At 42.9% G+C, this 25,233-nt stretch overlaps 1 protein-coding gene across 2 annotated transcripts in view; it reads right to left on the bottom strand.

The window, feature by feature from the left end:
- The window catches only part of DPP10 (dipeptidyl peptidase like 10), a 555,641-nt gene that overhangs the window by 293,855 nt on the left and 236,553 nt on the right, over positions 1-25,233 (bottom strand). Inside the window, exon 1 of one of the 2 annotated variants that reach the window (XM_074828628.1) lies at positions 1,085-1,347. The exons of the other annotated variant lie outside the window; for it this stretch is intronic. Within the exon in view, the coding sequence (XP_074684729.1) occupies positions 1,085-1,156 (72 nt within the window). The 5' untranslated portion in view covers positions 1,157-1,347. Of the gene's footprint in view, positions 1-1,084; positions 1,348-25,233 lie in introns of those variants that run through there. 2 annotated transcript variants of the gene reach the window in all.

Raw genomic sequence — 25,233 nt, 5'->3', positions numbered from 1 at the left:
GCACGCCGGAATTCAAAACAGGAGCGGCGAGTTCTGATAATGTGCAATTAAAAAAACCAAAAACCACCTCAATCTCGGAGTACCGTTGGAGTTCGCACATTCTGAGGTGTTTGCAGGCGAGGGCGAGCTGCGCCGCGGGGCCTCGCCCGCCGGGCGGCGCGGGCAGGTGCGGGGCCCCGGCTCGGCCCCGGCGGCGGGTACCGGAGGGTCCCCCCGGGGCGCTGGGCGGGCAGGGACACAGCCCCGTCCCTCCCCACGCCTTAGCGCTATCGCCCCGGCGCAACGGCTCCGGCGGTCTGGAAATGCGAACTTGGATTTTGTGATGATGACAGCTAAGTTCAGCTGCTCCCCCGGTACCCATCCTTCACACGCGGAAGCCGCCCGAGATTCGCCCGTTTAGATAGCGAGTCGGTACCGAGAGACACCGGTACCCCGGCGAGCCTCGCCGCCGCCAGCCCGCGGGGAGACACCCGTCGGGCCGAGGGACGTGACTACCGCCCCGCCGCTGCCAAAAAACCCTCCAGGAAGCCTCCCCGGCCCCGCCGCGGACCGGGCGGCGATGCGGAGCGCGGCCCCGCGCAGCTCCGCCACGGGCACAGGACTCCCCCCGCGCCCCGCTCCCGGTGACCCGCCCGCCCGGCTCCCCCGGTGCCACCGCTGCTCCCCCGGTCCCTGTGGCCGGTAGCGCCGTCTCAGCGCCTGTCGGCAGGGCAGGATCCCCCGCCTCCCCCCTCCCCGCTCGTGTGTCTCTCCCCACGGCGCAACTTGCGGGGAAGCGGAGCGCAAACTCCTGCGGGACCCGCTGCCGCCGGGGTCGGGGCTGACGGACACCCCAGCCCCCAGGCGGGGCCGGACAAAGCTGGGTACCCTCCGAGCGGCCCCACCGCTCCCCCCCCATCCCGCGAGGCGGCTCCGCAGGGCTCCCGCTTCCCCCGGCCGAGCCGCCCCGAGGGCGCCCACCTCCCCCCCCGCCCCCGGCGGACTTTCACCCAGCTCCGCACAACTTCTCCGGGACGGCGGCCCCCCCCCGCCCGCCCCCGTCCATCCCCCGCGTCCCCTCGGCGCCTCCCGCCGCGGGTCCCACCTGGTCGGGCTGCGGCGGCGGCGGGTTCCCCCTGCCGCCCGGGTGCGCCGGCTGCTCCTTCATGGCTGTCATCGCAGGGCGCTCGGCTCCGCGCCTCTCACTGCCGCTGCGGCCCCGGGCACCCCTCCCTCGGCGCCAACCGCATGACACCAGCCTCCCCTGGAAGTGGCGCGGCGGAGGAGGAGGAGGAGGAGGAGAAAGAACAGGGAGGACGGGCGGGGGGCGCGGAGCCGCCGCCGCCGCGGCAGCGCTGCTACCGCAGTGCCCCTCCGCGCCGCCGCTCAGGGGGCGCCCGGCCCCGCCGCGCCCCGCGCCGGGGAACGGCCGCGCATCACCGCCGGCCGCGGAGCGCCCCGCGGCGGGCACGCTCTGCCCGCCCGCCCCGCTCCGCGCCGCCCCCTCTCCGCCCGCCGTGGGCCGGCCCGCCGCCGCCGCCAGCAGGTGTCACAGCCGTTCCCGCCGGCCCGGGAGAGACCATCAGCGCCCCCGCCACGGGGGCGTCGCTACCGGCGGCGGCGGGGCCGCGCTGCCCCGTCCCTGCCGCCGCCCCCCGACCCGGCCTCGGCCCCAGCCCGGCGGGGGCTGCCCCCGAGCCCCCCGGCCGCTGCTGCCCCGTCACCTGCAGAGAGAAAGCACGAAGGAAGGGGAAAAGGGAAAGTAAGAAAGAAAAAAAAAAGGGGGGGGAGGGAGGAGGAGGAAGCACATTTGCGCTTGTATGTAAAATGTTTCTTGCCCCGCACAGCTCCCCGCGCCCGCAGGGGCAGGGCAGGAGCTGCCCCGCCGCTCCCCAGCCCCGCCGCGGCGTTTCAGCAGCGAGCGGCCAAAGGTGGGTCACCGGAGCTGTGCGGGAACGGCCCCCAGCCTGCGGGGCTCAGCGGGGCGTCCCAACCCTCGCTTGCACGAAGGCCCTCATGTTAGGAAGCCCATGGCTGGGAGAGGGGTCTCAAGTACCCGTTTTAGCGGAACTCGGCACGGGAGGCCCTTCCACGGAGCTAGAAAAAGGGAGAACTTCAGGGAAGACCTTAGGGGCACAACTCACCGTGTGTTCTAAAGCCGTATCATCAGCTGGTGATAAGGGTTGTTTTCTAAGGACCAGGGAGACCATCTGAAATTTGATTCTAACCAGCACGATGGAACAGTTGAAAAGGTGAAAGTAGATGGTAACTCAGGGGACAGTAACTCACGGTAACTCATGAACCGTTTATTGTAAGGAAGAAGAAACTCAACACAAGTGAAACACTTGGGCTTGAATTGGGCTGGTTGTTAATTCAGGTGGGTTTGACGATCCAGCTCTCAGTAGGATCACAGAACGCAGGATTGTCACCATGGAGGAGGCAGCATGCTGGGAGCGGCCCCAGCGCGTTCTTGGCCAGCCTGGCTCTCAGGACTGCAAGGCAGAAGGAAAACTGTCAGCACATAATGAGAGAAGTGCTTGATCTTTTTAATATTTTTTGCATCAAACCTCACAAGAAAGGTCAGTTCTGACCGGACAGTGAGTGTAATTAATAGCAGTGACAAAGATCACTGAATCAGAGAGTATCTCGAGTTGGAAGGGACCCATAAGGATCACTAAGTCCAACTCCCTGCTCCTTGCAGGACTACCTAAAACTAAACCCTATGACTAAAAGCATCATCTAGATCTAAGATTTCAGTCTAAGGTGTGAACAGGTTAGAAGGGAACAGGAAGATGACAAGGGACTGAGGAATTACAGACCAGCCACCCACAGAATACAGAGTATTAAGTATCTCCATCTTCCTGTATCACCCATCACTGTGTTGACTCCACCAATCAACAGACACAATTTCTCTTGAAGTCCCAATAAAAGTTCTAGGAAAAATAATCAAATGAACTTTGCAAGCACCTAGAAAAAAGTAGATGACAGCTAATAGCTACCATTAATTTGTCAAGAGCAGATCATGTCAAACAAATCTAATTTCTTTCTTTAATAGGGTAACAAGCCTGTGGATAGGAGAGCAATGAATGTCATCTATCTTGATTCAGAAGGGCTCCCAGCACTGTCTTCCATGACAGTTTCATGAGGTAGAGAGAAATATAATCTGAAAAAAACTAAAATATCTACAAAACTGTCTCCACCACACCATTTCCAGGGGCTCCCAGACAAAGGGCAGGGCTGCAGTACAGTGGTCCCTCCATGGTCCATCCTGGTGGGGTTTGCCCTGTTTCCATCAGCACCAGGGTGGTGGAGCACACCACACTCATCAGATTCACAAACGGTGTGAAGCTGGGGAGGATGCCAAGAATGTTGGAAAACATCATCAGAATTAAATGTGATCTTGACAGACTTAAAGACTTGTGCGCAGTTCAGTAAGGACATGTGTGAGGGACTATGTGAGGGATGGAGAACAGGTTAGATCACATTTTCAAATAAGGAACAGGACATTACAGAGGATCTCAGAACCTCACCTAAGGCAGCGTCCTGCTACAGGGAACCAGACAAATACTGTGCTGTGGTAGACAAGCAGGACTACAGCTGTCACGACATACAGAGAAATCCTGCCCCTAGTCCTGGCAGGGCATCTGTTGGATTCAGGGGCCAAGGTCAGGGAATGCACAGCGACACAGACACGTCACAAGGAGTATCAGAGGTCTGGCAAGCACACACTCTGAAGAAAAACTGCAAATTGTTGGGATCAATTAGTCTAACGGAAAGAAAACTGTGGATGGTCATGGAAACAATGTTCAAATGCTTAAAAGGTGCTACAAAAGAATGAAAATAACCTCTTGTGTACATGGTGGATCAGATTAACAGCAATAGGTTTAAAAAGCAGGAAGATTCAGCTTAAACATTAGGAAAACAGCATATTTATTTCCAAAGGCAGGGGGAGGGCAAAGCCATGGACTGCATTACCTGAGGAGGTTTGGGGACCTCCAGCCCTGGAAGCTAGATAAATGCCTGTCTGGAGTGATAGGAGTATACTTGGCACTGCCTAGAGTAGGAGAATTGTCTAAATTAACTGACTCAATTTCTTTTTGTTGCTGACTTTATGATTCCATTCCAGCATGGCACCAAGGACCACCCACAGCCCCTGCATGAGACCCAGCTGCAAGAGCCTGCGGTGAGGACTTGGTTGCTCACCCCAGGTGTCAGTCTGCACAGCTGCTCTCTCTCAGGTCAGGAAGCAGTCATTCCTGCACTGCTCTTCACACCATCTCTGCCCTTACGTCTCCATTTCATACCTCTTTTTTCTCTCCTATAGTTCACTATTTCCCTAACTTCTGTACCCTCACTGCTGTCAGCCCTGTCCCTTTACTTCTTGCCTTCTGCTGCCATTTCTTTTCATATAATAATTGCACTATGCAAAGAAAAAGCAAAAAGAGCAACCAAGAGGGCATCTTCTGTACGCCAATAGCTATTGCTTTGCTTTACTTCTGCAGAGCAGCCTTTACTGCCAATCCTTCCTTTGTCTTGGCTGCGTTCTGTAGGACTTGGGATCTTATTTTTAACATGCAATGCATAACATGGGGAGACTTAGATTTTGCCTGTGGCCTCTAGGTGCTACAGTAATACAAATAATAAGTCTTAGAAGCAGACATCTTCTGCTTCATGCTGTTTATGGCACAGGTCTATTGCAACTCAAGTAATTACAGAACCCCCATCAGAGCTGAAGAATTCTAATGATTTAGGGTTTGAATAAGCATGTTTCAATAGTGATTACTTTCAACTTGCTCTTGATGAGATCCATTGTGATGGAGGTCCACTATTAATCAAGAAGGAAAAAGACATTAGCAGTCAGTTTAGCTGAAGCTTGGTTATTCATTCTCTGCGAGGTTTTATCACTATAATGGTGAGATATGCAGCATAAGTTTCATAAAGGTCATGCATGCAGGTTGTTAGGTATTCATAAATCAATTAGAATTATTGGAAACATGAGTATTTTGAGGGTAGGAGTTTGGGGATTGGCTCTATATACACTAAGTCTTATCTAAAGCTTCCTAAAATCAATAGCAAAACTCTTATTTATTAATAGCACCGATCATACCTTTTATCATTATTTTTGAATGCTAGTTCATAGTACTGATACATTAGGGATATTAAATTAATTCACCAGTTTTCACTACTGCCCACACCAACTTTTATTTGGGTCTTTTTTAGTAAATTACCGTTCAAAAGTAATTTGACTGGGTTGTTTAAAAGAACAGTTGTTTTACAGCCATTAATAGAACACATCTTTAAAACTGGAGCCTGGTACTAAAATTGATGCCATATGGGTAAAAACAATTAAGATGTACAGTATTTATGGTAGTTTCTTGTACCATTTGCACCAAAACGCCTCATAGTATCAGCAGGGAAAGCACTTAAGGCTTGGGTGAAATAGCTGTAGAAAGAAATGGAATTATGCTCTTGATCAGTTCTTTCCAGAGTCATTACGTTAATTCATCTGTCTTTCAACTGAAATGTTATGTTACAGACTCCTTGTAATTTCCTCCGTCTGCCTCATCACACACAAGATCTGGATGCATGAGTCAAGACATTACATGATTATTTTATCTTCCACAACTAAATAGCAACTCTGTCAGAGTATTACTCAATTGTTACAGCTTGTATCACATGAGGACTTAATAACATATATGTTTTGTTGACATTGCAGACTAATATGTAGTGCAGATTTTGGACAGGCAGCAAGTAAACCAGGAAACTATTAGGGGAGTAAAAGGGCTGAACATATGTGCAAAAGAATATAGTGGAGGATGCCGCAAGTGAGGGGAATTCTCTCTTTTCTCTCTGAAGAAACCCTGGTAGTTTACTACTCTCCTGGCCAGCTACCACTTCAGGCTAGAGCAGTTACCCCCTAGTTAGCACCCACCCCTAGGTGCCAGACACTGCGTATGTGCCACATGTTCATCGCTCCAGTGCCCTTGAGATGTGGGCTGGGAGGTGCATGTCAGAGCTGAAGTAAAGATATAAAACCTGGTTTTAAATAAAGTCCTGGTTATCAAGTGATTTAACCACCTTGTGTCACGCAGAAGCTGCCGCGGTACAGATCACCACAAAGAGGCACAGTCATTACTAGCACAGTGAAGATCTTGTCCCTTCCTTTGGGAGTGAGTTTTATTTTTGGTAAGTCTGCTGTCGCTCCAGTGGTGGAGTTTCAAAGAACAAAACTGGAACAGGCAGAATAGGTAGTTTTGATTTTTGGATATTTTATATGGCCCTCATCACTGTGTAATTAATAACTGTACAGCCCAGCAAAGATGTAAATATTACTTGATTGCTAATTATAAGCATTGCCATCAAAATAAGAAGCCCATTACATCTTCTACATCCAGTCGACCCATTCCTATAAACAGTATCCGGGTTTTTTTTGCCATGAAGTCACTCGATTGAGATCAAAAGATTCTCAATCAGTTCTAGCCTAGAACTTCAGGTTTGTATCTCTCTTGCTAGCAACCTTACTACTCAGACTCTTATAACCTGAGGAGAAAAATTTCCCATCATATTACCCACAGCCTTTATGCAGCCCAGCGCTGCTGAGTTTATGAAAGCTATAAGGTCATGGCTTGAGAGCTTGTCAGTGACTTTTTAAAATCAGATCTTATGAATATACTCTGATTATGGATTTCTGATTCCTTTTAAAGCTCTAGCAAATGGGCTAAAAAAATCCTTGAAATTATAAAGGTGAATTTAAAAATCAAACTAATGTGACCAAAAACCAAGAAAAGTTAAGATGATTGTTCTTCACTGGTGTTTTAAGTGGATCTGTGGGCTTGCAAAAACTAAAAATACTTGTCCAGATGAGAACCACTCTGAGTCACATAAACATGATAAATAGAGAGAATGTGGGTTTGTACAGAGTGCTTTTTGAGTTATGGTTTTAAATAACAGAATATTTGAACTTTGCTTCTTAAGAAATTCTTTGATAGAGGGAAAATTCCAGGCAATTCTGCATTCAGAAGCACATTATATTCTAATACCTGCTTCAGTGAAAGGCTATTTTCTTTGCGAATAAATTGTATTCATGTTTTTTCTCTCCTTGTCTTGTTTTAGAAAAACAATCAATGCAAACACTGAGTTAATACAAATAAATGCAAATATATTCCAGTAGGAAAGTTACAGGACTTATTAAAATACACGTGCAAATATTTCAACGAAAGTATAGAGAACAGGACTGCATTTCCAGAAATACTTCCCATTAACCAATGAAATGCACAGTCAGCATTCAAGAGTGTTTGAAGGAACAATTCATAACAGAAGAACACAGGAGCTGTGATTACAGATCTATGGCGTCCCCTCCTGATTACCTAACAACATACGGAGTCATAAATCACAACAGTTTCCAAGAAAAACAGAGATATACAAACACGTTCATCTGATACCACAGCCTGAAAATGGGACTTAGGTGGCTACTGCAGTCACCAGGTACTGCTGTAGATGTCCTGAGGTATCCAAACCACCTGCTCTAACCTGGCAGAGGGTTCTGCAGGACCTTCCTCCCCAAACCTTTTTGTGAGCCATAGCAGAAGCCAGGCATGGTTTTGTATGATGTCTTTATGGCTACAGGGAGGAATTTCACACCTTCAGAGAAAGATTTTCAGTTTCGACAATTCTGATCAGCTTGATTATCATAGAATGGTTTGGGTTGGAAGACACCTTAAGGATCATCCAGTCCCAATCCCCCTGCCATGGGCAGGGACACCTTCCACTAGACCAGATTGCTCAAAGCCCCGTCCAACCTGGCCTTGAACCCTTCCAGGGAGGGCCCAGCCACAGCTTCTTCAGGCAACCTGTTCAAGTGTCTCACCACCCTCACAGTAAAGAACTTCTCCCTTTAATCTAAATCTACCTCCTATCAGTTTAAAACTGTTACCTCTTGTCCTATCACTACATGCCCTTGTAAAAAGTCCCTCCCCATCTTTCCTGTAGCCCCCTTGAAGTACTGGAAGGCCACTGTAAGGTCTCCCCGGAGCCTTCTCTTCTCCAGGCTGAACACCCCCAACTCTCTCAGCCTGTCCTCACAGGGGAGGTGCTCCAGCCCCCTGAGCATCTTCGTGACCTCCTCTGGACCCCCTTGAGCAGCTCCATGTCCTTCTTCTGTTGGGGGCCCCAGAGCTGGACACAGCACTGCAGGGGGGGTCTCACGAGAGCAGAGTAGAGGGGGAGAATCCCCTCCCTCGACCTGCTGGCCACACTTCTCTTGATGCAGCCCAGGACACAGTTGGCTTTCTGGGCTGTGAGCGTACATTGCTGGCTCACAGTCAGTTCTCCATCTGCTAATACCCCCAAGTCCTTCTCCGCAGGGCTGCTCTCAATCTGCTCATGGCCCAGCCTGTATTTGTGCTTGGGATTGCCCTGACCCATGTGCAGGACCTTGCCCTTGGCCTTGTTGAACTCCATGAGGTTTGCACGGTCCCACCTCTCCAGCCTGTCCAGGTCCCTCTGGATGGCACATCCCTTCCCTCCAGCGTGTTGACAGCACCACACAGCTCGGTGTCATCAGCAAACTTGCTGAGGGTGCACTCGATCCCACTGTCCATGTCACCAATAAAGATGTTAAACAGCACCAGTCCCAACACTGACCCCTGAGGAACGTCACTCGTCACTGCTCTCCTCTTGGACATCAAGGTGTTGACCACAACTCTTTGAGTGTGACAACCCAGCCAATTCCTTGTTCACTGAGTGGTCCATCTGTCAAATCCATGTCTCTCCAATTTGGAGGCAAGGATGTCATTCGGAACAGTGTCACATGTTTTGCACAAGTCCAGGTAGATGATGCCCGTTGCTCTTCCCTTATCCACCAGCACTGTAACCACCACCATTTGTCAGGCATGATTTGCCCTTAGTGAAGCCATGTTGGCTGTCACCAATCACCACCTTATTTCCATGTGCCCTAGCATAGTTTCCAGGAGGATCCACTCCATGATCTTGCCAGGCACAGAGGTGAGACTGACTGGCCTGTAGTTCCCTGGGTGTACTTTTTTTCCCTTTTTAAAAATGGGGGGTTTATTTCCCCTTTTCCAGTCAGTGGGAACTTCACCAGACTGCCATGACTTCTCAAATACAACAGATAGTGGCTGAGCCACTTCATTCACCAGTTCCCTCAGGACCCGCGGATGCATCTCCTCAGGTCCCATGGACTTCTGCACCTTCAGGTTCCTTAGATGTCCTTGACCCTGATCCTCCCCTACAGTGGGCAGTTCTTCATTCTCCCAGTCCCTGCCTTTGCCTTCTGTGACTTGGGTAGTGTGGCTTGAGTACTTGTTGGTGAAGACTGAGGCAAAAAAGCTATTGAGTACCTCAGCCTTCTCCATATCCTGGGTAACCAAGTCTCTTTTTTCCTTCCACAGAGGGCCCACATTTTTCCTAGTCTTACTTTTATCACCAGTGTACCTACAGAAGAAGCTTTTTTTGTTGTCCTCAATGTCCCTGGACAGATTTAATTCTATCAGGGCTTTGGCCTTCCTAACCTGGCCCCTGGTTACTCGGACAGTTTCTCTGTATTCTTCTCAGGCTACCTGTCCTTGCTTCACCCTCTGTAGGCTGTTTGTAGTTGTTTGAGCTTGTCCAGGAGCTCCTTGTTGATCCCTGCAGCCCTCCTGGTGTTCTTACCTGACTTCCTCTTTGTCAGGATGCATCACCCCTGAGCTTGGAGGAGGTGATTCTTGAATATTAACCAGATTTCCTGGGCCTCTCTTCCCTCCAGGGCTTTATCCCATGGTACTCTGCCAAGCAGATGCCTGAAGAGGCCAGAGTCTGCTTTCCTGAAGTCCAGGAGAAACATTTATAAAATATTTCCTCTTACCAATGTTGCAAGGAGCAAATTTGCAAAGCAAAACTATGAACTGAAAAACAAAGTAATAAGGATATTCTGACAACATTATTTGTTTGAAGTTCAAAGGAAAGACATGCCCTACTCCAGAAGTCTGTATGAAATAACTCTATACAAATAAAGCAGTGGATTTTAAATCCAAATGGTAGCTCACAGCAAAAGATTCCAATTTGTATTACACAAGTAGTTCACTAATATAAAACAGCACTACTCATCCTCGCCACTAAAACTATTTTTACTCAGAAAGCAGTTATTATAGTTATGGATTAGGCAGAGAAGAGGCAAAACCAGATCTTAGATTTTGAAACATTTGTTTCCCCTTCCCTAGCCATTGCACCATATCTCTAATCTGGCAAAAGTTAACTCTAGGAAACCCTCACCGATGAAGATCTGTTATAGCAAAATTTGCATATAATAATATTTGGTTTTATAATTCTTAAGAAGACACACCTGAAATTGAGGGGGAAAATAGTAAAATTTGTATTGAGGATCGAGCTGCATAGCAAAAAAATTTAAGGATCAGATCTTTAAAATTCTCTTGATGCATATTTGCAGTAAAAAATATGAATCCAGAAATATAACTTGTAATTCTATATTGACAAATCTGTCAACTTTTTACAGATTAAATCAGGTTAAATTTGGTCAACAGATGACTGGCCTGGGAACTCAGAAGTCTTACACTGACATAGGTATAAATCAGACATATGTCTAGAAAAAGCAAAAAGATTACTACTGTAACCTCATGGTTAAAACCACAAGTGGCAAGACTTTTTTTTTTTTCTCCTTGATAGTTGTCATATAGCTATTCTTCAAAGATCTTCATACAGCATGCATGTATAACATTAGATGATTCATTGAGGATCTCCTATCAATTGACAAAAAATTCAGACTAAAATTCAAACCTATTACCTAAACCACGGTTTACAAAAATGAAACTGGCATATTCAGGAATCTAATATCTACTTGCTACTCTTGGAAGACTTCTCAGATTCACAGATATCTAACCATAAGGGATACAACTGGGAAGTAAGCAGGATATTAAAAAGAGCCTAATAGATTATGCACTTATTACTAAAAATTACCCAGATTGAATGCTTAATTTAATTGAGCAGTTTTGAAAATGTTGCCCTTATACATTACATAAATCAGTAGGGATGGATTAGGAAACCCAAATTTCATTTGCTAATTTGGGGGGTGGGGAGGAGGGAGAGTAGGATGAAAAAGAAAAAAAGAGAGAATGAGGGGAGTTAAAAATCAGAATAGAATCATAATAAAATGCCATAATCTATAATAAAATTCAATTTTGGAAAAAAAAAATAAGTGAGATGTTTTAATAGCATTTAAATATTTTCTCACTACTGAAGTAAAATGATACATTTTCCCTACTATGTTATTTAATTTAGTTTCATTCTTTATATTACATAGAAGTAACATTATGTTAACTTTATGCTGAAAATTATAAAAATCATCTAATACTGCACAGTTTGGTTTTAAAAATGGTAACTCTATTGGCCACCATAGTTCTAGGATGCCTTAAAACATTGGGGGGAATAATTGGAGAACAGTGGCACCTGTTCTCTATTCAATACCCTTAATTCTGATTAGCAGTCATTGGATAGAGTAGGTCTTAGCATCCCGAAAGACTTATTCCTACATCAAAGGGAAGGAGAAAGATTTTGTATAAAATGCTACCACTGAGCTTTTTCCCATGATGTTATTACAATACGAAATGGAGATGTCACAGAACTCTATGATAAGATCCTATTCATCCATAGCAGATGCTATATAATGAAAGGTATCAAACATTTGTATAATAATACACACATATATTATCCAAGAATTGTATAATACCTTTTCTTTCCCAAAGGATCTGAAAGTGTTTTACAAACTGATATACAAATTATCCATGCAGAAAGCTATTCATCCGTCAAGGAAACACAACTACAGCCCAAGGCAAAGCAGAACAACTATATAAATACACACAAAAAACTTTAGTAAATGAAGGAAGTATTATCCAGTCAAGACTATGAGGAAGATGTTAAGAATACAATTCTGTAAATATACAGAATTTGTGAAGAACCTTGCTTTTATAATCCCAATTCTTGAATAGAATACAGTAGGATGTCTCTTGAACAGTAGCAATCACAACATTAACTGAAAGAAGTAAATGCTTAAGAATATTAAGCATAGTAATAAGAATGATAGGTTTAATCTTAAGTATATATAATATTAAATATTAAGAATTAATAAGAATTGTATTAAAACACAGCAGTGCAATATATCCAGTCTCATACTAGAGGACTAGCTTAGAAAGAAGCATGCCAGTGCCTCCTGACGGAATAGGAAACAAACCACATTTTGGGATCAAAAGCAAGTAAAGTCAACAGGATGACTGAGAAGTCAAACACTGATTAATGGCTTCGATAAGCTACACATACTAGAGGTCTTACCCAAGCATCATTTCACATGGTTTCCCTGGAAAAGTTTCTAATATGTAATTTGCAGTTCTGAGACTAGTTTACTGTATGTCTTCGTTCATGTTTCAAAATACTGGTGTCACATTCAAAAAAGAAAAAGTTCTGTTGATGCAGTTTATTCCAGAAACAGAAGTATCTAGAAAAGCTAGAAAGGAATAGTTAAATGAATACAGCACCTTACTCAGCAACAGTCTACTCAATTTCTATCAGTACATATTTATGCAACCAAGTGTTTGCAAAATAAAAAATACTACCCCAATTCAACACTTCCATTTGGATTAGATATGGCTCAACTCTCATTTCAGTCCTAGTTCTGATGATGGTGACCAGACATTTCATTTGGATAATATTCTGTGATTTTTCACTGTGTTTTCAGCTTAGCAGTCATTTTAGCACTTCTGCTCAATAAAGAAGGTGGCAGAGATACTTAAGGGTACTTGCAGAAGTCATAGAGTGTGATTTCAGGCAGAAGAGAGCCCTTTCCATATAATTATCAAGAATCTCTAATTAGAAGCAAAATGTGTAAGAAAAATGCAGACAGTGGGAAAGTTAGTATAGTCGGAGACTTAGGAGGACACATTAAGAAAAAGTGTTACAGAAACTTTGGGCCTATTTTTAACCTTGAGAATTGGACACAAACCTCAGACTTCCCAACTGTGTTGATAGTGTCCTCTCAGGAGACTTACAGAGGACCACATATTGGCACACTGGTACTTTGATTCTAAATAACTATCTAAAACCCGGTCTCAGCATCATTACTCATCTGGGAGCTACATTCAGAAACCCTCTTGAGAATTTCGACAGGCTATCGGGCAGGAGAAGCAGATAAAGAATTGCTGATGCTTCTAACCCTGGAGAATCCAGTAAGTTTCAGAAAAAAATGCTATTAAGGAGAAGAGCTATCCTTCACATCACTCCCCTAAGCTAGGCTGATACAGTGAAAAAAATCACACAGATGAGCAAAAAAGTGGATATTATTAAAGTCTGAAACTCTCAGGCCAGCTATTTGGTTGGGAAATTGAAACAGAATTTTAGGAAAGGAAATAATGGAGCCCCCAGTTAAGTATCTAAGGTAGCGATATGTAAATGCCATGAAAATGAAAAACAGCTGCAAGAAGCTTAAGTTTTAGCACACAGTCAACAACATAAGCAGCACTACAGCATTAATGGGATGCATTGCGGAATTGGGATTTTGCTGTAAAAGGGTAATAAATTGTTCAAGAAGAGCAGGAATAGAGAAAAAAGGTGGCCTTGCCTCTGTATCAATAACACATATCCTGGTTCTGAAGTCTGCAGTTCAACAAGTCAGAAGGAATTACTGTCGTCTTGAATGATTCTGCGTAAAGATAAAAGGGACCACAAATAAGGGTTCTATACTGTAGGGAGTCATTCTTTCCCTATTTAACCTTGAAAATCAAGCACAAGCCTTAGTCTTCACAAATATCCTGAGATTCATGTCTTTGCATTGAAGAGAGTAATATGCAGAAAGATCCCAGGGAAGGATCAGGCGGCAAGGAAGATTTTTATTATACAAACGTCTGATGAAAAAGCAATACAGGCTGACAAAGATGATATGTCAACTTTCTGAATACACTGGGGACAGCATTTCAGCATTTTATTTTACAAAAGAAAGGAGAAACCACCAGGGAAATAGAAGGAACGTAAAAAAACTGGTTAAGAATCTAAAGTTGGAAAGTTATTCCGATGAAATGATTAGGAAAAATGAGAAAAAGGTAAAAGAAGATTGAAGTCTTAAGCAAAGGCAGACTTCAAAAGAAGAAAGAGAAAAGGAATAAGGCTAATGTTTCTAATACTTTTGTCACTCAAAAAAATTGAGACCAGGTACTTAGTTAAGTATGTGCTTACTAATTATGAAGGCCAGAACATGAAAATAAATAAACAAGGTTAATAAATAATTAGATAAATCAACATTCAAATCAACAAATCAGTCTCACTCAGAAATATTTGATGCTTCAGCTATCTCTGAACCATTTAAGAGAAATCTCTGAGAAGTTCAAAACAACGGGGTAATTCTGGTGGACTGGAGAATGGCAAAAACTCTGCTTGCCTTTAACAAGGAAGAGGAAAATAAAGTATACCAAAAGCAGCTTAGGCTTTAGTTCTCGGAAAAAAAAATATAAGTACAGAAGTTAATTTTATAGGAGATAAGGTGATAAAAAGAACAGCCAGCATTAATTTATCCAGCCATGTAATATCCAGCCGATCTAGTTTTGCTCTTTAAGAGACAAACTGTGGGTAATCAGGGGAGAGTGCTGTAAGACTTCAAGAACAGTAACACATGATTTTCTTAGAAGAAAATGAGATTTAGATGAAATTAGTATTGCACAGCTGGTTGACAAACCATGTGAAATGTCAATTCTTAATATTTAATTGCCAAAATGGGAAGTATTTTCAATTATGAACTTTCAGGGACTTTTGTGCAAGTCCATCATTATTCATCGTTATTTCAATTAGAGAGTATTCTTCCAGACATTTATTAGTACAAAACTCAGACTTGGGAATGTGTAAAAAGGTGGATTACAAACAATGTCAAGAACAGGATCAGAATTGAAAGCAGGCTGGAGAAATGATCCAAAAGCAGCAATGTGAAATTCAATCAAAAAGTGTGTAAAGTGCTACCCATGCAGAGCTGAAATCAGATGCACAAAAGCAACAAGAGGACAAACTGCAGCCATAGAATGGTTTGGGTTGGAAGGGACCTTAAAGATCATCCAGTTCCAACCCCCCTGCCATGGGCAGGGACACCTTCCACTAGACCAGGTTGCTCAAAGCCCCGTCCAACCTGGCCTTGAACCCTTCCAGGGAGGGAGCAGCCACAGCTTTTCTGGGCAACCTGTGCCAGTGCCTCACCACCCTCGCAGAAAATAATTTCTTCCTTAGATCTCATCTAAATCTACCCTCTTTCAGTTAAACACCATTACCCCTCATGCTAACACTACACGCCTTGATAAAGAGTCCCTCCCCAGCTTTCCTGTAGCCCCTTGAAGTACTGGAAGGTCACTATAAGGTCTCCCTGGAGCTTTCTGTTCTCCAGGCTGAACACCCCCAACTCTCTCAGCCTGTCCTCACAGGGGAGGTGCTCCAGCCCCCTGAGCATCTTTGTGGCCTCCTCTGGACCCATTCAAGCACGTCCATGTCTTTCTTAATCTGAGGGCCCCAGAGCAGGACACTGGTCCAAAAGTAGCAGAGAAACATTGTTCCATGCTCCATGTTGCAGTGAGCCACAAGCTAAATATGACTTGGCAGTCTGATGCTGTTCCCCAAAAAGCACACATCAGCCCCGAGACAGATGAAGAGCAGGGCTTATATAACGCCAGAAAAAAAAATTATTTGATCTGCTCAATATCAATCTTGTGGGTCTGTAGTTAATTTTGGTCACTGCACTACAAAAAGCAAGATAAGGAGCAACAAGAAAGTAGTTAGGGAAGTGTGAGATGTGAGAAGCAGTTAAAGAAATCTCACTTGTTTAATCTAGAGAAAAGAGAATCATAGAATATGAGATTGGAAGGGACCTCAAGGATCATCTGGTCCAACCTTCCTTGGCAAAAGCACAACCTAGACAAGGCAGCCCAGCACCCTGTCCAGCTGAATCTGAAAAGTGTCCAGTGTTGGGGAATCCACCACTTCCCTGAGGAGATTATCCCAGTGGCCGATTGTTCTCATTGTGAAAAATTTCCCTCGTGTCCCCTCGTCTTTTCCATGTGACTCCCTGTACAAAGGGAGTCTCCATCTTCTTTGTAGCCACCCTTTAAATACTGGAACACGGTGATAAGGTCTCCCTAAGCCTTCTCCTCTCAAGGCTGAACAAACCCAGTTCTCTCAGCCTTTCCTCCCATGGCTGCCCAGTCCCTTGATCATCTTTGTGGCCCTTCTCTGGGCCCTCTCCAGCCCATCCACATCTTTCTTGTATAGCAGGACCAAAACTGAACACAGGATTCCAGGTGTGGCCTGACAAGGGCTGAGTGGGACAGTGACTTCTTTATCTCTGCTGGGGATGCCCTTGTTGATGCAGCCCAGCACCCCGTTGGCTTTCTTTGCCACAGCAGCACATTTTTCACTCATATTGAGCTTGTTGTCCACCAGGACCCCCAGGTCCCTTTCACAGAGCTGCTCCCCAGCCGGGTAGATCCCAGCCTGTGCTGCGTTCCTGGGTTATGTTTTCCCAGGTGCAAGACCTTACACTTCTCCTTGTGAATTTCATAAGGTTCTTGTTATCCCCCTCTTCCAGCCTATCCTGGTCTTCCTGCAGGGTGCCTCTCCCTTCCGCAGTGTCCACCTCCCCACTCAGTTTGGTATCATCAGCAAACTTCATCAGGGCACACGTGATCCCATCATCCAGGTCACTTACGAAGATATCAAACAGCACTGGGCCCAATACCAATCCCTGGGGGACCCCATGTGTGACAGGTTGCTGGTTGGAAAAGGAGCTATTTCCCACCATCCTCTGGGTGTGGCCTGTCCACCAGTTCCCCACCCACCGCACAGACCCCTCGTCTAGACCGTAACGCATCAGCTTCTCTAGGAGGAGGCTGTGGGGAACTGTATTGAAAGCCTTGGAGAAATCCAGGCAGATGGTGTCCACCGCTCGCCCCATGAGTCAACCAAGCAGGTTACTTTGTGCAGAAGACATCAGGTTTGTCAAGCACGATTTGCCCTCAGTGAATCCATGCTGGCTTTTCCCAAACACGTGCTTCATGTGACTTGTGGTAGCCCTCAGGAGGTTTTGTTCCATAACTTTCCCAGGGATTGAAGTAAAACTGATGGTCTATAATTTCCTGGATCCTCCTTTAAGCCCTTCTTGTAGATGGGGGTGACATTAGCCTTCTTCCAGTCTTCTGGGATGTCCCTGATCTCCATGACTTCTCAAAGATTATGGCGTGCAGCCTCTCGACAACACCAGCCAGCTTTCTTAACACCCTCGGGTGGATAACGTCAGGGCCCATCGATTTGTAGGGATCAAGCTCCTGTAATAGTTTGCATACCAACTCGTCCTTCGCTGATTCGATTTGTTTTGCCTAGATTTGGTAAATCTCCTGGTATGTGAAAAAGTGTTAAAAGATAGTTGACAGTTGTTTTTTCAAAAGCCTGTCATGAGGAAAGACAAGCATTCTCAGTACAGGAACGGTTCAGGAACATGTTTCTAATGATACGGAATTTCCCTCATTACCAACCAGATCATAACTGACCAGGTACTGTCAGAGGTGGTTTACAGGCACTTCAGGAATGGACAAGAGGAATCTGAGGAGTTCCTTCAAACCCTGTTTTCATGATTCCCACCATTTGCTTCCCTTCCCTCCTACAATCCTCTCTGCATGGTAGCTGAATATGGTCCTGAATTAACTTTTCATCCATCCTTAGATTGCTGTATAAATAAATCCAATGACACTTTACCACATACCTGAAATTAAGCACATGCTTAAGTGCTTTGCTCAACAGCAATATACTTTAAGCACATACTTTAAAAGTCTGCAAACTGTGTCTTTATAGCTTTCCAAAGTCATTACAATGGTGACATGGGTCTAAATTATTGCTACACAAGAATGTAATTGCCTGCTATAAGAACAAGACCTAGAAAAGAGAAGAAGAATGTATAAGACTGCTAATCTTAATTTTGTATGTTCACAATTTTTTCAGAGCAAACTGATGAAAATGATAGTCTTCTGCATAGTCCTGCTCTTAGAGAGATATCTTCTGAAAACAATAACCATGCAAATTTTAGGTTCAATAATGGTTCACCTAACATATGGGTGACTGCAGGCCATAGCATTTCAGTACACCTACATGAATTTAAGAACAAGCAGTATAAACTCGATCAAAACCATTTTTGCAATAAACTCAAATGTAATTTTAAAGCAGAAGGAAAGGGGGGACTCTTTGAATATCTGAGAGTTTTCAACCTGTGGTGGTTTAGTCCCTGCCGGGGTCTGAGACCATGTGGCCGCTGCCCCTCCCCCACAAAGGGAGTGAAATGCAAAGCCCCGGGGCTGAGATAAGGAAAGGTTTAATACAACAGAGCAACAGCAACATAACAAACAACAACAATAACAATAACAATAATAATAATGAACAGAGCAAAATATCTACCAATACAGCAGTGAGAAGCACGATGGCATAACACACGTGTTAACCAACCCGTCTCGCTTCGGCACCAGGATGTGACGTCCACATGATATATGAATAACCCAGCTAGAGCTCCCCCCCCACTGCTGGGGAAACTTAACCCTATCCTGGTTAAACCAGGACACAACCTAAAAAAAAAATTAGATGGCTGCCTTAATGCTACCAAACATGACTGGTCTCATAATGACTTTTTGGGAAAAAAAAATCTATGACTATCCATATGCTTTTCAGCTTTTTTTTTTTTTCCTAGCTCCCTCTTTCACTCCTACTAAACATATACTTATTTTGACCCTTGAGTAACTGACAGTTACTTCGGTTTAGTCAATATTTAGCTGTCTGATCAAAAGACCTTCAACAAAAGTCAGTATCTGTGTTTTCTTATATGGTAACAAGCAAAAGAAACTGCAGGATTGCAATTTACTATATTACCTGTCAGGGTGCACAATCTTTTTTTTTTTAATTGCATATTTTATGGTATTCTTAAACTGTACTTAATTACTTGCTGCAGAATGAAATCTTTACAAGGGTATTCCATATCGCATCTTTCAATTTGACTTTATTTAAAGAATGAAATGTCTTAGTATCTTCCTAATCTTGAAGCACAGTCTACCATGTAAAGAAAATCATATTTAAACATAAAGATTTAAACACTATTTCTCAGAAAATCTGTCACCATTGGACTTTCATGGAAAAAAGATAGGAAATAGAAAGGAGGACAGGAAACTCTTTATCTGAAAAACAGACCATCAGAAAATTATTACTAATTCTTAGTGACCATACAGTCACTGTTGAAAGTGGCATTATCAGTGACGTCTCATCAAGAAGAAGAATTGGAAAGCCACAAAGACGACAAAGTAATTTGCAAAACTACAGTAGGCCATCACAATGATGCCAAGATAGCTTTAATGATATAAATTCTATGTATGTTCATGTATTAATCTGAAATGGCACTTAACCGCTGGGTTCAGGTCATAATTTGACACCTTTTTTAATACATTAATGACACTGAATGATCAAAAATAAGTGTTTGATAACACATCCAAAATTACTTCTTTCCTGCTGAGGACTTGTCCTTGTTTGTAATTTCTTGCCCTTTTAATTAATAAAAAAAAATCACAGCTCTAACTGAAGAAAATAGAAGTAACTATCCACGACTTGATTAAAAAATAACAGCTTGAATGCACATTTTGGATTTGGTTAATGAAGCAGTTTCAGTAGGATTTACACTATCTTATCCAGTGGCCACAATGTTCTATAACATTTATCCCTTAACAAAGACAGACAATAGCGAATACATTGACATTCAGAAACCATTTTCTTCCTAGTGTCTGCTCTGGACAACATTCACTGAAGTTAAAGCTTTTCCCAGACTCCTGAATTTTTTCAGAGTAACTCAAGTTAGCTCCAGCCTCAGCCAGCATGACTCTGGAAGCAACAGGTAAATATTTAGACACTGACACCCAAAGAGAATCTCCGAATCCCGCTTGTGTTGGTGCTGATCTTAGCTTCCACATGCAGAACTGGGTACCTCATTCCACCAGAAACTGTAAGGCTATGAACATTACCTGACTGCAACTATTCACATTAAAGGGACCTCCAGCTCTCCACAGGTTTGGTTAAACAATTTAGTATTTCAAAGTACATGACTGAAGCATTAATTTATAGTGCTTAATCTGAAACAATCTGACATGAAGTACCTGGCAAATGTGAAATATGTGGGTTGTTTAAAGCAGAAAAATAAGACTGTAGGCTCAGCCTTCAAGTGAAGCTCAGCAGTCATTAAGTATGTGAGACAGAACTGGTTTCATGCCCTCTTGCAGCACTGGCATCTCTGGGACACAGAGCATTTCACAGCCTTAACATACTGCTAAGTTTATAAAACTACTGCATAGCAACCACCTAATCTTTTGACTTTTATACCTAAGGACAGAATAGGTGTGAAGCTGTTTTGTCCTCTTAACCTTAACATAAGACAATCCATCCTTGGAGATGGATGAAAGGAGAAAGAAGAGGGGGGAAAAAACATTCTGAATTTCCATCTTTTCCTCCTGTGCTTTTCCTCCTGTGCTCTTGAAAGAGCACTAACATTTCAAAGCCTTCTGAAGAGCTTGTTGACTAGAGCAATAATCAAATTAGAAAATGAGGCTCCACATTTCAGAAGTAACTGTTGAAGTTTTGTTCTGTTCTAACATGACAAGTTGTCTGCTGGGTTTGCCTCTGTGGCAGCAGAAGGTAGCTCACTTCTGCTAAAATTCAATTATTTCTCATTTCCAGAGAATAAAGAAGACAAATTAACTCTTCAAGCTATCTTTCTAGTGAATATTCTAGTGAAGGAATAGTTCTATTCATTCTGTAGTATCACAAATGCCAAATACTGAACCTGCTTTGCTGTTCTCTTGTACTTTTTGCAATCATTTCCATCTCTGTAAACCAAGCAACATATACTTTTATGCTAACTCATTCTGTGAATTACAAAAGGCGAAAACCAGTGGATAATCAAACCCACAACTTAGGGTTATTATAACAAATTGCTTTGTTAACTCCTAACTTTTTTCTATCCTTGAAAATTATTACTTGCTGGTTGAGACTGTCATTTCCAAATTGAAAAAGGAGAGCAAAAGAGAAGCAAGCCATTCTTTTGGTAGCATGTCAAAAGAGGTCAATCATTTAATATTTCCATATAAAGAACTGATTAACATAGCTTAAGCTCTATGAAAGCATGCTTGTCTTGCAGAAACCAGATCTACTGCAAGAAGAATAGCAAATCCTAATATTGAGTATAGCTAATAACTTGAATACAAGACATATTACAGGGTGTACAAAGGGGAACATTTATTTTCTAAGCAATAGCCAAGCCAAAAGGCGACAAAAAACCAGCATCAGGTGGATGAAGCCCTTCCATATCATTGTAAAAAATACCATTTATCTGCTGATTGACAGCAGTCCCAATGTATGGCCATATAGCAATAATGGTATGGTCTAGGTAAATTCGAAAGGGTCATCCATGACAGATGCATGCTATGGATATCTGTCTACTGGAAAAGCAACATGCCAAACCTCCTTCAGAGTCAACTGAGTTCCCTTAAAAAAATCACTGTTCCTTCTCCCTCATCTTAGGGTTGACACTCCAAAATACACAAATACAGTCAATGAGACACCTTTCTGCCCTGGGAATATTTCCAAATTAATTTTCCTACATATTCTTTATTAAGAAAAACCTCTCCCAAGTTGCAACTGCAATATTGAAAATAATGTTCACCCTCTAAAAAGAAAATCTTCTGTGAACTTCAGTGAGCACTAACAACAACTTCTAATAGCAATAACCATCACCCAGTAACTGATCATTTAAACCAGGTGAAACTAAGTGGACTATTGGATAAAAACGTCAAGTTTTTATGTTCAGAAAAAATATCTGAAGTTGTTGAGTCTTAAAAGATCATCAATTTTGTGTATATACATTGATCACCATAGTTTTAAATACCTAATAGCTTTGGATGTTAGACACACCTTCAAAAGAGAAATCAGAAAACAGTCACATGTACCTTTACTCCTGTACATGAACCTGTGTTCCACAAAACAGTAAACAATTTCATTGCATTTTTAGAAAAACTGAAAGTATTTTGGAACTAGTCATGAGTGCAGAAGCTGTTCTGAAGGACTGGCATAAGAGAAAGTTTTTGTCTCTCTAACAGTTCAGTGCTCGCCATGTTACTAGAGAAACCCCTCATCAGAAGAAAAATATGGTGCTTGTTAGCACCAGTAAACAAGACTTCAAAAATTTGATTATACTGCAATAACTTTCCCATTTTACCATTTTTAAATTAATCCAGTTATCTGCTTCATTTTTTATCTTAAACGTTAATAACCTAGTCCAAAATTTTTCAGATCTTTTGCTCTTGTTTTATACACTTTTTCATTGCTCAAAAGCCTGCTAGAAGTTTGTGCACCTCTGACTTCAGCCTGGGGCTTTGCAGCATAGGTGTTTCTGCAGGAAGGGGCAGCATCCATGCTGACATGCTATCCTAGTGAAAACAGGAGAGCTGGAGTAAGCTGGCATTGTTGCATTTACCTGCTTAACTATTTTAATAATGTCAAGTCTCACCCTTATGGGTGAGTCTCACACATCTGTTCCCCAGTCATGTTAGCCCACCCCAGCCAACACAACTCAAGGCTCTTCTCCGGCTCCAGGACAGATGCAGGTGTCTGCCACCTGAGGCTGGCACACGGGATGCTGAAGCACAAGAAAAGCTGCTCCACAGAGCTGCCAAAAAGTGTGTCTGAGCCTTCTCACAGGCTCAAAGCCATGTTGTGATGGACCTGTGGCACTGCATTTAGTCCCTCCCTCTCTCTGACATAGGATTTGCATCAAGTGGTTATTATGACCCCTTACACTGAGCCTTAAATACTGAGTAAAATGGCACACAGCTCTGAAGCAGCGCTTCATAACCTGGGCTGCCACTGCTCCCTGCTCGTGCTTTATCCTTCATAGCACAGCCTGTGTTTTGTAAGGGCTTCTGTTCCTGGCTTTTCTCTTTACCAGTAAATGTGACCAATAATTAGATCCTAAAATCACAGTAGCAGAGGAACTGATCCCTCTAAGGCTGGGTACAACCAAATTGAATGCATAAATCTCTAAAGACCCTGAAAGTTTGCAAAGCATCAGCAGAGGTAACATGTAAAAACAATGAAACAATGAGTCAGTATGAGTCACTCATTACAACAGAACGTTACAACGCCTTTAAATCCTAAAACAGAGTGACAGCACCAAAATACTTTATTTGAAAGCAATTCGAACTTCCTAGAAAAATTTTAATAAATGGGCATTTGACAATACGATGAAATGAGTTCTATGTACCACAACCTTTAAACAAACCTGCCAAACAATCACAAGGTTTTACTATTATTGTATGAAGAAATGCCTTTAGGGATGCATATGGTGAGCAATATTCAGCACTCTCTATGGACATCATACTGGACAAAGATATGTTATTACACATCAGGCCGCAAAACGGTGTGGATTTTAACTCTCCTTTCAGTTCTGAAAAAAAAGGTTAATATTCTCACATTTTCATGCCAAGTCTTAACAGACTGGGGTAAAAAAGAGAAAACAGAAATTGAAAGCTAGAACACTAGATAAAACAATGTATCTTGATGAGCCATTATTTCATTTCAAAATACTGACAATAACGGACTTCAGGATCAACGAAGCTACTGCAGGAAATCAGCCCATAACTACCACTGTTGGCACAAAAAGCTAACAAATCTTGTCTACAGCCAAAATAAAAGAATTCAGCATTTATTGATAGCAACTCTTTAATTAGTTATTGAATGCTCAAATCATACAAAAAGAAATAAAAAGTTGCTCTTGCTCTAAGCCCTTAAGATATGGCATAGGACATTGGATATATATGATGTCTATCATATGGACATGAAAGTAGGTTTTCCTTTCATGAAAGAAAATACTGTTTCACGTGGCTAAACAAACAGATACATTTCAAGGTTTTATAGCAATGGGCAAAAATCACCATTAATAGAACCACTGATACCAGGAATAATTTCTGAGCATTTTTTTAGACTAAGGGAGAAAAAAAAATTACAGCACGTTGCATTTCTTCAAATCAACCAAAACTGTTGCATCTGTACTATGTCATCTTCTCAGTGAAATGACATGTTCATATGTAAGACTGATCACAGATGGCAAACTTCATTCCCCTCAGAAGAAATCCCAGCTAATCACACCAAAATACCAAAATAGAGCAGAGAAAGCCGACACCTTAAACATTGCAGATCTGTGAACGATGCAAGCGATGAAAGAGCCTGAGCTAAGTATTGTGCATTTTTCTGCATGAACCAAAATGACAACTTCACAGACCTTTGCTTTCTCTTATACTCTGGGGAAGCCCCTCCAGGACTTATGCCACTATTCCACGTAGGGTCCATTTATTAAAGAGAAAGGGGAAGCAACTCTTTTCCCAAAAATTATAACTATACACGTTGCTCCTCTTCTTCAGTATAATTTAATGTATTTATTAAAGTTACAGGAAATGGCTAATTGTATGTGTAAAGTTTTTTGTTTTGTTTAATTAAATAATGTTCCGTATTTATCTCCATAAGGATTAGGTAAGTGTATAAATAAACCAGTCATTTATACCATCCCAATGTGAAAAGAAGACATCAGAGATCATTGAATAAGAGGTTAAACAGAACACTCCTGTGAACCCAGCATCACAAATAGAACTTTCACATTATATTTACATCAGACTGAGTTCTCATGTCATACGGTGAAGACAAAGACTCAAAAAGAAGCCTGAAACACTATTCACAAAGTAATTTTGAAGTAACCATTAGTGTTATAAAATATTTATTCCCTTTTCAAGTGTAATAATCTTGATCAGCTGATTAAGGTTTCTCAGTTCAGAATAGGATGGTTTATCCAAGGTGACACTATAAAAATGAACAACTACCTCACAAATCTTACTTTTCAAGGAAAACATTTAGAACAAAGTTGAGCATAACAAATTTAAACTAGCCAAAACCTAGTTTTTCAAAACCAGTTATGACATCAAAACAGCTGTCATGTCCCTGAAACCAAACAGGTAGCCTTCAGAAACCAAAGTCTGATTTGCAACTGTTTTTTACCTGGTATCTCTCTTCTTTCTCTCTCATATGCTACAGCACAAGTCCTCAACCTAACACACTTTTCAAAACCAAGGTTTTAATACCTATTATAACTTGAAAATTCAG

This window comes from Strix aluco, chromosome 6, assembly GCF_031877795.1.
Source record: "Strix aluco isolate bStrAlu1 chromosome 6, bStrAlu1.hap1, whole genome shotgun sequence".
NCBI lineage: Eukaryota > Metazoa > Chordata > Aves > Strigiformes > Strigidae > Strix > Strix aluco.
The sequence above is the reverse complement of the archived record's forward strand: the minus strand, read 5'-3'. Positions and strand labels throughout refer to the sequence as shown.